The sequence below is a fragment of the Limanda limanda genome, chromosome 16 (assembly GCF_963576545.1).
Source record: "Limanda limanda chromosome 16, fLimLim1.1, whole genome shotgun sequence".
NCBI lineage: Eukaryota > Metazoa > Chordata > Actinopteri > Pleuronectiformes > Pleuronectidae > Limanda > Limanda limanda.
Window position 1 is genome coordinate 21,815,292 of NC_083651.1, and position 11,503 is coordinate 21,826,794.

The 11,503-nt window shown below is 39.0% G+C and overlaps 1 protein-coding gene across 2 annotated transcripts; it reads right to left on the reverse strand.

Moving 5' to 3' along the window:
• Nucleotides 1–401: 401 nt before the first annotated feature.
• On the reverse strand, nucleotides 402–8,507 carry gmppaa (GDP-mannose pyrophosphorylase Aa). 2 transcript variants are annotated; one of them, XM_061088161.1, is made up of 13 exons: nucleotides 8,381–8,507; nucleotides 7,313–7,410; nucleotides 6,756–6,859; nucleotides 6,351–6,543; nucleotides 6,088–6,147; nucleotides 5,871–6,001; nucleotides 5,708–5,722; nucleotides 3,139–3,273; nucleotides 2,780–2,877; nucleotides 2,630–2,676; nucleotides 2,243–2,335; nucleotides 1,270–1,438; nucleotides 402–910 (listed from the first exon to the last, which is right to left on the reverse strand). In XM_061088161.1, the coding sequence occupies exons 1-13, from the start codon at nucleotides 8,418–8,420 to the stop codon at nucleotides 810–812; spliced, it is 1,284 nt and encodes a 427-aa protein (XP_060944144.1). In that variant the 5' UTR covers nucleotides 8,421–8,507; the 3' UTR covers nucleotides 402–809. The 2 variants fall into 2 exon arrangements, with proteins under 2 accessions (XP_060944144.1, XP_060944145.1); XM_061088162.1 differs by lacking the exon at nucleotides 5,708–5,722.
• Between the last annotated feature and the right edge of the window lie 2,996 nt (nucleotides 8,508–11,503).

Here is an 11,503-nt window from a genome sequence, read left to right on the forward strand (position 1 = left end):
CTTGATTAAAAATGTGTTAAGCTGCAGCTTCAGTGCACATCGCTCCTTGAAAGACAGACTCGCTGCAATAATTGGAGCTAAACTACCGAAGTGATCGTAAGGGGGTTGAGGGCTTAATAAGTAAATGTTCATTTGCTCTATCCATAAATCGGAGCAGCCACATCAGTGATTGCAAATCCCCAATTTAAGTGTCTGCTGCTGCTGCTCATGTGTTTTGTCTTGAGGCCGCCTCAGCCCCCTGCTGGGTTCACATTTAAAAAAGGCAGCATTGCTTGATTGCAGTGTAAATCTGGAAGCTGCGGGAGATTAATGGTCAATTTTTGTGCCTTATAATGAAGATGCTAAAGGTTTTAATCAAGGTTCCGCATAAATAATCACCTCTGAAAAAAAATTAATCAGTCTGAAGCCTGAGATCTTTATTTGCTAGTCATTTCTAATCTCGAGCACAAGTAAAAAGTCTCTGGTACGCCGAGGGTGAAACATTATTATACATCCAACCAAACAGTGTCTGCAGCCGTTTTACAGTTCGGTAACGTTGATAGAAAAACAATATAAACCTCTGGCATCACAGCACTTTTCAAGGTGAATCAACATGCTTGATTAGCCCCTCACCAATTTCGCTGGCATCCGATGATGCATAAGGCCTGAGGACAAATATATAAAAATCTATCTTTCAAAACTATGTAATGAATGTCCCATATCTTCATTTTGGACATCTTATATACAGTAACTCAGAGGCAGTGGCAGCGGCCGCTCAGCTGCATCCTTCATCAGTGACAGTAAGTGGACAGGAGCACGGGGAAGATTAGCTAAAGAATGATTTGGTTTTTGAAGCTGCGGTTCAGGTCTTTATGTGGGAGGACAATCGAGTTGAGGATAATCACCTCGGAGGGGATGGTCACGTTACAACCTGAGGAGACAAAGCAAAGCGACGAGACGTTACAGGTCAGTGGTGCATTTTCACTCAGAGCATTCAGGGTGTTCATATTTTATAGTATTTGCTAATTTCTGCTATGCTTGAAAAATAAATGGGTAGTTAACTTAAAAAAGCACTATAGCTAAAGAGGGTTAAATAATAATAGTTAGAATCATAGTAATAATAATAAAAAGAAGAAGACAAAGAAAAACAAAGAAGAAAATTAACTGTTTTAAAAAGTGATATCTGGGAATTGACTTGCCAAAACCTGAAGACAAACAGCACTTATGATAATGAGTATGATAATTTTGAAAATACTTGTATTTACAGTCACTTAGTCAGAGCACACTTACCGAGAATAGTGATTGAGGGCGTGAGTTTTCCTTCTCTGAACAGCGTCTCACTGTCGATCTTTGCATACGGGTCATTGGGGTTGGGGTCACTCGGGGTTCCTTCCACTCTCGCCCACTTGCCCACGGTGCTATCCCATCCCACGATGCTGTTCAGAACACAGCAGTGATCCTTCAAGGGGAAAAAGATCAGAAAAGTTTTTAAATGTTCAAGAATTCATCAGCAGATAAACTTTTGAAGCATCTCCCTCACGTATTAGAAATTGTTAGCAGATGTGAAAAAAATTGTCCTTAAAGTACCAGATTAAAAACAGGGGGGTTTTATATGGAAGGAGACCTCTGCTAATAAATTGTCCTTGTAGGCAATATGAAATGAAAGCCAATAAGTCACCCACAGCCTAAATTCATTTTCGAGGCACCAGTCATCACTGGAGACATGGGATTAAATTATGCCAGACTCAGAATCGTTAAAAATGACATCTTTGTGAGAGGCACAGGCAACAATATTTCTGCTGTGACAGTGGAGCTTAAGAATAAATTCTAGAGAAGTCACAGCTGAAGTGTGGATAACGTCAGTCATAAAATGTAAAGATGTCACCGGCAGTGAAGGGCCAGATAAATTTCCCTTCAATTAAATTAGTTGGAGGTTCAGTTTGAATCCAGACTTGATGTTTTGTACTGTGAGGGAAGTTAAACATTTCAGAGGCCGCTCATTCTTTACATGATCAAAAGCAAACTTTTGAGAAAGTTCACCTATTGATGTGACATGAAAAATACACTTCTTCACTCCCACTGCAGCGAATGGCAAGGCTCCAAAATACCAAATGAGAATCGCTGTTAGAAAAGCCCTCAGGTGGCTGAAGAAAGGGCAGATTGTGTGGTGTGCATGCACAGATCCAGAGCCCCATGTTAGCCTGTCCTGTTTCAATGAAAGAAGTTCCTCTTGTAAATGTGCAACATATTTAAAGAGGCTCACCTGCAGATTTGCACCGTGGAGGATGATCGATTCCCGAACTCTGACCCCTGCACCAATAGTCACTCCAGTGCCAATGGAGACATTGGGACCCAACTGGGCAGAGAAAAGTAGAAGTCACCTCAAGTTACAGCCACTGCACAACGATAACTAGTCACACCAGTCCACTATAACCCTTTAGATATGATGGAGGACATATAATTGTCATGTATATTTGATATGATGCTTTTAATGTGACGTACTGTTTGCTGGTAAATGTTGTTTTGTTGTATAATACAGAATTGTCTTTTATAATTTACTAATATTTATCAAGACATTGTTCTGTTGAATATATATGCTTTTCCTTTGTATGTATGCACAGATAAAGACCTTTAATAAAATAAATCTTACCTTAGCAGTGGGGTCAATATTGGCTGTAGGGTGGATATAGACATTACCTGCGCAAACAAGAAGTATGAATAGTAAACAAAAGCTTACATAAGTTGTGTTTATGTAAATATTGAGAAAAGAACAAAGCTACAGACAGTTCAATAATCGTACCACTTATTTTTGGTCCTCCTTCCTTATTTGACGCCAGTCTTTCAGGATGGGTTTTGTGATACTGGTTGAGGTACAATCGACTGGCATAAATTGCCGACCTGGGAATGACAAAAAACTAATTTAGTTTTGAGCACAGAATGTCTTTGAGTATCATGGATATTGCCACCGTCTCTAAACAATGACAATGTTTGCTGAGGTTCACTGTGTCAATAGAATTTAATGTCAATGTCTAAATCATTTTTATGCGTGTCCAATGCCTCCCCTCTCCTCTGGCATTAGGTGGGTGATGGGGTCACACATGTTTTAATGATGACTCTGTGTCCGGTTGAACCTGACAGTGTTTATGAGCCCTCACTCACCCTGCAGATTTGATCTGGCTCCAGAACCTGAGTGTTTTATACACGTAGAGTTTGCCTGTTCCTGCCAGGGCCGTAAAGATGTCCTGCTCCAGCCTGATGGCTTCTGCTCTGTGCCAGCCGTTGGTTGGCTCCTCTCTGCATGAGACAGATTATCAGTTTATGGTGCTTAGTTACAAACCGGGGCCAGAAGAGTCATTTATTAAATTAAAATCTTGGAGTAGAAGTTAGCATGTTAGAATGAAATCCACGACAAAGTTGGGATTTAACGAAAACAAAATACCATAATTCAGAAATCATATTGATGTAGTTGGATTTAAAATATGTCATATGTAAGAGCCATAGACTTTATGTAAAGATAGACGACTTGATGGCTCCCCGATAGATGGCCTCCTCCATGTTAGCCGATGGGACATGAACCAAAGTTACATCAAACATGTCAAATACATTTGTCTCGATGATGAATTCATGAATTTCAGGTCAATGGTCTGTATTTATACAGCACTGTGCTAGTGTTGATGACAACTCAGAGTGCTTGACAGGACAGTTTTGCCATCCAGAGATTCACACACGTACTCAAACGGTTTATCTCTGTGCAGCACTTCATTACTCAGGTCTCATACAGTATCAGCACAGCCGTCTGCTCCCATTCGGGGCTCAGTATCTTGCCCAAGGACACTTTGGGATGCGGATTGTGGGTGATTGGGATCAAACTGCCGATCCTCCAACTCCTGAGCCACAGGAGGAAGTTCTTAACACACCGATGTTTGTTCAAGTATTAATTTTCCTGGTATGTTTTGCCTACTTATTTGACAGCCGTATCCAGAATGGTGGCAAACCAAAAAGCATAATTCATCTGCATCTGGCAAAGAATTTAATTGTATTTTTTTTTAAATAAGCCCCTTGCTTTCTAATATGTCATCAATGACATAATGACTTATTATTCACTGCAGCCAAAGATGCTCCTGTCACAAAGATGAGGACTGACAGGATCCGGGGGGTCTTTGTTGCAGCCTGAACCAAATGTACCCACTTTTCCAGACCACCTCATTTAAATAATCCTAACTATTCAAGTATGAGGAGAGTGTTGTTTAATCCTTTTCTCTTATAAATTGTACTAATGAGAAAAATAATACTTTATAGGAATCAAGAACGAGTTCTCGTGGATTCTCGTGGAGGACTCTCAACAACTTGAACAGTTGTTGAGAGTCCTTAAATATTTAGTTGGGTGCACAAACTAACCCAGAGACTCTGTTACCTCACAAGTCTCTTGATGCTGAAGAAAAACATGCGTTGACCTACAATCCAGTGCCCAGAAGTAAATGAGAGCACTGAGTTAAAATGCATCATTCATACTAACCATGATGGTGTCAGGAATGGGTTGAAAGCAGAGCTGATTACTTAGCAGGGAACCAAAAACCAAAAGTGGAAGAACCTATGTGTCCATATTAATCAGGGTCTCTGGCATAGTGTATTGTGAGAGTCCCAAGATGAAAAGGCTTGTTAAATATTGATGAAAAGAATATTTTAAGGGATGCACCCATAATCGAAGTTTTGGGAAAAAAGGAGGAGACGTGGTTTGAGGCAAAGTAGTCCCTGAGAGAATTTGCTGTTCAACACGTATAATTTCCATGAAGTATCTATGATGTGTTCGACAATTTTGCTGATGCAGTGCCTGGTTTGATTGAAGTGCTTTTGATGTCAGCAGGTAGATTATGCATGCTGTTGTTTGACTTTTGGCTATACATTTCCAGTGTCCTTGGGGGGTGCCAAACCTCAGGTCTACTACACCCGTGTGAGAAAACCCCAGAAGTGAAAAAAGTGTCACTGAAAACTTCGAACTTATTCCATGTGTTTTAGTTTCTGTGAGTGACCATGGTCCCGTCCGTCCACATGCACACTCACAGGCTGTGATCAGACAGAAAGGTATTTCTAGTCAGAAGGAAAACTGTGCAGCAAGAGTTCACGAGATACAAGACCAACTGTGAACACAAAGTTTCACCAAGTCTAAGTTACCTTATAAGACTTTGTTAGCTAAACTATTAAAAACCACAGGGACAACATAAAACAAGATGCTCTACTGAACCTCTGTTTTTGCACAGATAAAAAAAACAAGATGTCAATTGTTTGTCCTCGGTGACCTTTACACGTGCTGTTAGGCAGATTTTTTATTTTGTTCTTCTCCGTTTCAACTATTCACCCTAAACTAAGCTAAGCCAACCTAACCAATTACTGGCTGTAACTTCAAATTTCAACCTTTTCATCTAAATGTCAGTAAGAAAGCAAAAAAACATGAATTCCTAACATTTCAATCGTTGAATCTCTGACAGGCAAAGAGATTTTCCAACAATTAATCGTCACTGTCCCACTAAAGGGCAAATTTAGCCAAAAAGCCCATAAATAAATAAAGTCCAAAAAAAGAGATGTATAATTTATCAAAAAACACAGAAAAGAGGGGGCACAGAAGATTCACAAAGCATCCTATGCAACCGCAGCGTCTTCATCTCTACAGCTCACACTGTACACTACGTGCTCTATAACCACACCGTGCAGCCGCCATGTACCAACTTACCCATCGTACGGATATCTGATGAGTGTGGGGGGGAAACAAATCACGGCAGGGAGGAGAGGCGGAGGGGGGAAAAAAAGAGACCATGAAGAGGACCAAAGAAAATGGAGTAAATGGTATTCAGGTGCTTTGCCACGCACAGATCCCCAGTGAGTGTCCAACTCACAGTAACATGTCCTGTTGATTCTTCTGGAAGACTGCTCCGATGTGCTGGAAGATGTCCGGGCTGAAGAGGTAGACACCGCAGTTGATTATGTCACTCACAAACGTGCTCGGCTTTTCCACATAATGCAGGACCTGTAGAAAAAAAGAGGCGTGGTTAAGATTCAAGAATAGCGACAATAATGACAACTAAGGGATATTGAACAGGAATATTTAAATACCTCATGCGTTTCCTCATTTTCAACAATACAGCCGTAATTCAGGGACTGTGTTCTGTTTGCCTGGTAACAGAAGAGTGGACATATAGTTAAACACATATACATTTGTATTTTTGACATCAGATAACAAATAATTCAATATAATCTAGATGCTAACGCTGAACAAAATAAACTGCAACCGGAACCATGGAGTAAAATGTTCACTTTCAAATCCTTTTACAAGTTGTTTCACAGACATTAACAAGCTGCCGACAACAGGAGCTTACCGTTGTCCCCAGGATAACAGAGCTGTTTGGTTCTCCGTGTTCTTTCTGGAAGCTGAGCATCTCTGTGAGGGGAAACGCTGAGCACACATCAGCATTCAGAACAAAGAAAGCCTCCGGACTGCCGGAGACAATCTGATCTCTGAAGTGATAGATGCCTCCTCCAGTGCCCAGGGCTGAGTACTCCTGCAAGTACCTGCAGTGGCCAGCCCAGAAGAACAGCATATCAGCAGTCATCAGCAGTGATAGTGATGCACCACTTGTAACACTCACACAAATTTATAAAGATGAAACAATTTGACTCCTTAGTAAAACATTATTACAACTCCCACAACCCCCCAAATACACAATCAGAAGCCTAACAGATTATCTGTACTTGTTTGGTGAGACAGTGAAAAGCTGGTTTACCTGATGGAAATCTTGAACTCCTGCTGTGCATTAGTCATGAACCTGGTCAGTTCTTCATTTGGTTGGAAAAAGCCAATGAGCAGAATCTCCTTCATGTTTGGCACCTGGGACACAAAAAATGTTAATATTGGATTGATTCCATTAAAGGCTTTTCTCCGCTTCACAACGCACGGGCAGTTATTAACACTAACAAGAGAGATTTTAATGATTCAGTATTACTCAATTGAGTTTAGACCAATTCAACTTAAAGCTTTCTGTAATATGCAGGGTAACAACTTAAAATGTCATTATAAACTTTAATTTACAATAATACCAAGATGAATATAAAATAAATACATACAACATAATCTGAGAAACCTTCGTAGACTAAGGATAAAGTAAACTAATCATTTCAAGCATGCGTACAGTGTTAACCCTTAGATTATCTGCTTTTCCACAAGGAATCAGAGCTGCAAAAAAATAATATCCTATATACTACAAACTGCAGTTGTAATGTGTGTAATGTACAATGATTGTTGTGTACTATGACAGTGGTACTGTATCACTACGACACTCACCTTTGCACAGGCTTCGATGTGGTGCTGTAGCATGGGCACACCAGCTACTGGGAACAAGGGTTTGGGAACTTCAAATGACAGCGGCCTGAACCTGGTGCCTGCAAAGAAATGTAGTTTTTTACTTTAAAAAACAATTTCAAGTCCGATAGCTTTCTATAATGTTAGTGGGCATCAAACCAAAACAAACTTTTAACTTCATTATATGAGATGTATTGTTATGAGATATCCTTTCTGAACTGTAGTATTTTAAAAAGCCATCTCGCAGAGCACTAAGAATCTAGTAAGCTGTTAATAGATTGATCCATCAACACAAAGTTAATTTTGATAGTTGATTTGTCATTATATACAAACTTCAGTTTCCTTTTGACTCATACATCCCATATACATTTGGATATATATGAGAAGTACATATATATATATATATTGATTTTGGACTTAACAAAACAAGACATCAAAATGTGTCCACATGGAATGGATATTAGACGATTTTTACTATTTCATGATATTTTATAAACCAAATGACGTATCAATTAATCTGGGAAATATTCCTCAGATTAATACATAAGGAAAATACTCATACAGGCCAGCGACTGTAAAGTAAACACAGGAGAGATCAGATATGGGAAACTTCATATCTAAGAAGTCGACAGTTGAGTCTTGCAAATCTATCATAAGTAGATATACAAATAAAAGACAGCCTGTAATTAAACTAAATAAGACATATTCATTTGGTTAAAATAATCCCAAAATAGCCTACTTCGTTTGTGTTCAATAGGGGCTACGTTAACTGGGAATGTTTACCAGTTAAATTATTAGACCAGTGCTGGGTGGACAACACACAGTTTATTGTGCTATGTGTAAAACTACAGGTCGTTGTGGGTCGATCCGGTTCTGAATGAGTGTGTGTTGTTGTGATCGAGTCATTCTGCCACGTCAGTGATCCAAACAAGCTCAGCTGGTCTGTGCAGCTCAGCTCCTGTTAGCATTAGCAGCCTAGCTCCCCCTCCACCACAAACACACACACACGCCTGTAAACACGAGCAGAGAACCACAGTAGTTTCCTCTCACCTTTCTGGGGACCCCCGATCAAAACCACCGCCTTCAACATGTTGACTGGGAGCTGTGGGCCGACACACACGGGACCTGTCAGTCTGACGCTGCTCTGGCGACTACCTACAGCTGCTCAGACGGCACTTCCGCTTCCACTTCCGTGTTGTGACGTTGACGAGACGACTACCTTGACAACGTGGAGTGACGTCACAGTAGAGGAGTGACTGTATTAATCTATATACAAACTCTGGTATATTAGCTTATATAAGGTCTATACAATATTACAAATCCCCGACCTATTACATTTTAAAAGGATCGTTTCTATTATCTATATTTACGGTAGTCTTATTTGAACCTGCGCAGCTTTTTGGTGTTTACCAAGGCCAGGTACTCCTGGCCTTGGTATAAGCCTATATGCAGTCTAAGGTATTTGCCTGTATACTGTCTATTAGCCTATATATCTTACCTTTATCACCTCAGTCAGTTTTAAGTTGCTAAGGGCAAAATTGTGTTTTGATCTATGGTTTTGATAAGGCCAACTGCAGCCGGGAAGAAGCTGGTCTTGTGGCGTGAGGTTTTGATCTTGATCGACCGCAGCCTCCTGTTTACAAACTATCTCTGCTTTTACCACTATGACTTGACAAGTTATGTTCCTTGAAAAAAAGCAGAAAGGAGAAAAAGTAATACAAGCTGACCTGAAGACATATTTTTTATTTCGACATTATTTTCTGCACGCAGATTCTAGTTTCAAGTTAAGTGAAGTCTTTACAGTTTTTGCTTTTGTTGGTTAAAACGTCAGCTCCTGGCTATGATTTTGTTTTCTACAAAGTATTTAATAAAGTACTGTGAGTTTCAGGAGCAAACTGCGACCAGATTCAAAATGATGATAGAAGAACCAAAACAAATGGTGTCTTTTATATCTTATAAATGACTCATTCTACTTTCATCAGCGGTCCTCTAATTTATACAGAAGATGTCAAATTGAGATGGATCCCCAACACACCTTGAACCCCACAGCTTGTGGTTCTGTCGTCTGGCTCTGCTTTATCACCAGAAACTTCTGCTCATTTCTTTCCTCTTGTAAATGTGCTTTAAGTAGGTTATGCTCTTATTTGAGTTGTGGGAAGTCACAGCAGTGGAGAAAAATAACTCAAGCTGTCAGTTCTGAAGATTCATAAAGACAACAAATAACACATACACAGCTATAATGGGGGAGTTTACTTCCTCATTAAAACATGACCTAAGGTAAAACAGTGCAACCTGTGGTGTTCGTAACTCAAACATATGCAAATAGGCTGCGAATCTGCATCAAACAGACAGAATAACATTATAGTCGACGATCACCAGGGGACGTGGTGCTTTGGTGTGTTCATCTCTATACTGGAGCAAGGAAAGAAATCGGAAGCACGTTCATGTCAAAAGTTTCAAGGTTTATTTCTTAGCTTTGTGACCCATTGCCACCTCAACAGAGGCTCCTTCAAAAAGAAAGACATTTAAAGACACGGAAAAGCAACAGATGACAATGTTTATTGCACTAGATAACTAATAACTCCTCTTCTATACTGTCACAGTATAAAAGAGCCTTCAATATATTAAAAATGTGTTTTATTTGGGATTTAACAGGTTTATAAAATATTCCTTCATTTGAGGGTCAAAGTAGGAATGAATAATGAAATATTAATAATAACTAATACATTTTAACTATCACCTAAAACTCATTGAAAGTCAGTGTACAGAACTTGATTCAATGTTGGCCTGTACCTTTAACCATCATCGTGACTTATCAAACTATCTATTCCAACAATTCAGTCAAGTACAACAATGCAATACCTCTCTGTCCATGTAGTGCCACTGCAAACATTTCAAAAATACAAATCTAAATGTACAATAAGTTCATCAAAAGTATTTTTCTTTGAGACACAATAAATTCTTCCAGTCTTGACTGGACATATGATTCACCTTTGGCCCACTAGCAGATAAATCTATGTTTCCATGAGTGAAAGATTGAATAAAACTTTCAGGGCAAATAATTACATGTTATTAAGTAATGTTTAGCAGATGTGTTTCAGGGCAAACTAAATTGACTCGTTGATACAGCAAAGAAACCATTCACCTCACAGGCTAGGGTACAAACTTTTCTCCCATATTTTTGCTGTTTAAAAAAGTACCGAAACCAAAGGCGTGTTATTATTATTATTATTATTCCATGGCTTAAATTGACGGGAGCTGGAATGAGCCAGATCCTGAAACTTGGCTCTGAAACTGTAAATTATGTGCAAATGATTCTCAGGGAAGATTACCAGGAGATGTATTTAAGGGTTAAAAAAACAGAGTAGGGACCAGTGTTAATTTTGGCAGCTATTTTTGATTTAGTCTTAGTCTTAGTCTTTTGACGAAAATGCATATTAGTTTTAGTCTAGTTTTAGTCATTTTTATCCTTCTTAGTTTTAGTCTAGTTTTAGTCGACGAAAACAAATTACATTTTAGTCTAGTTTTAGTCGACGAAAACAAATTACATTTTAGTCTAGTTTTAGTCACATTTAATAGCCACATTAAACTCCTTATCTTCCCTTCTCAGGTCCAGGGACCCCCTGTGTTGTGTCAACAACTGCGTACTAGTCTAGCTTGCAGTACTTAGGTTGTCCATTAGATGTCCCTCCTATAGGTCTATAGCAGGGGTCGGCAACCTTTAATATCAAAAGAGCCATTTTGCCCCCTCTTCCCCCAAATAAAATTTGTCTGGAGCCGCAAAACATATTTGATAACAAAGCTGATAAAATTTTATATAAAGTTATACTATACTAATCTGTAGATTATTGCATTTATGAAATTATAGAACAACAATAAAGAAAACTGTAATTTTATTTATTTTTACCTGTTACAACAAAGGGAAACACCAAATGCTTATGAAGAGGAGAAGAAAATACACAGGCAAGTGTAGGCCTACTTTGAAATAAATTAAACGCAGAACTATGTAGGGTTATTTGAGTCATCCCCATATTTGTGGGAAATGTATGAAATAAGAAGTACCCTATTTTGAAATAAATAAAAACATATAGCTGCAGCCTATATATTTTAGTTGGCGTTGGCGAAATGTGAAAACAAAAATTTAAAGCAGATCAGACTGGAGGAGGAAACTGC

Excerpts from the sequence above, each read along its gene's own strand:
- gmppaa (XM_061088161.1), bottom strand. The coding sequence starts at position 8,420 with ATGTTGAAGGCGGTGGTTTTGATCGGGGGTCCCCAGAAAG. Across the intron at positions 7,411-8,380 it reads GATCGGGGGTCCCCAGAAAG|GCACCAGGTTCAGGCCGCTG; the intron begins GTGAGAGGAAAC and ends ATTTCTTTGCAG. Across the intron at positions 2,336-2,629 it reads ATATTGACCCCACTGCTAAG|TTGGGTCCCAATGTCTCCAT; the intron begins GTAAGATTTATT and ends TTCTCTGCCCAG.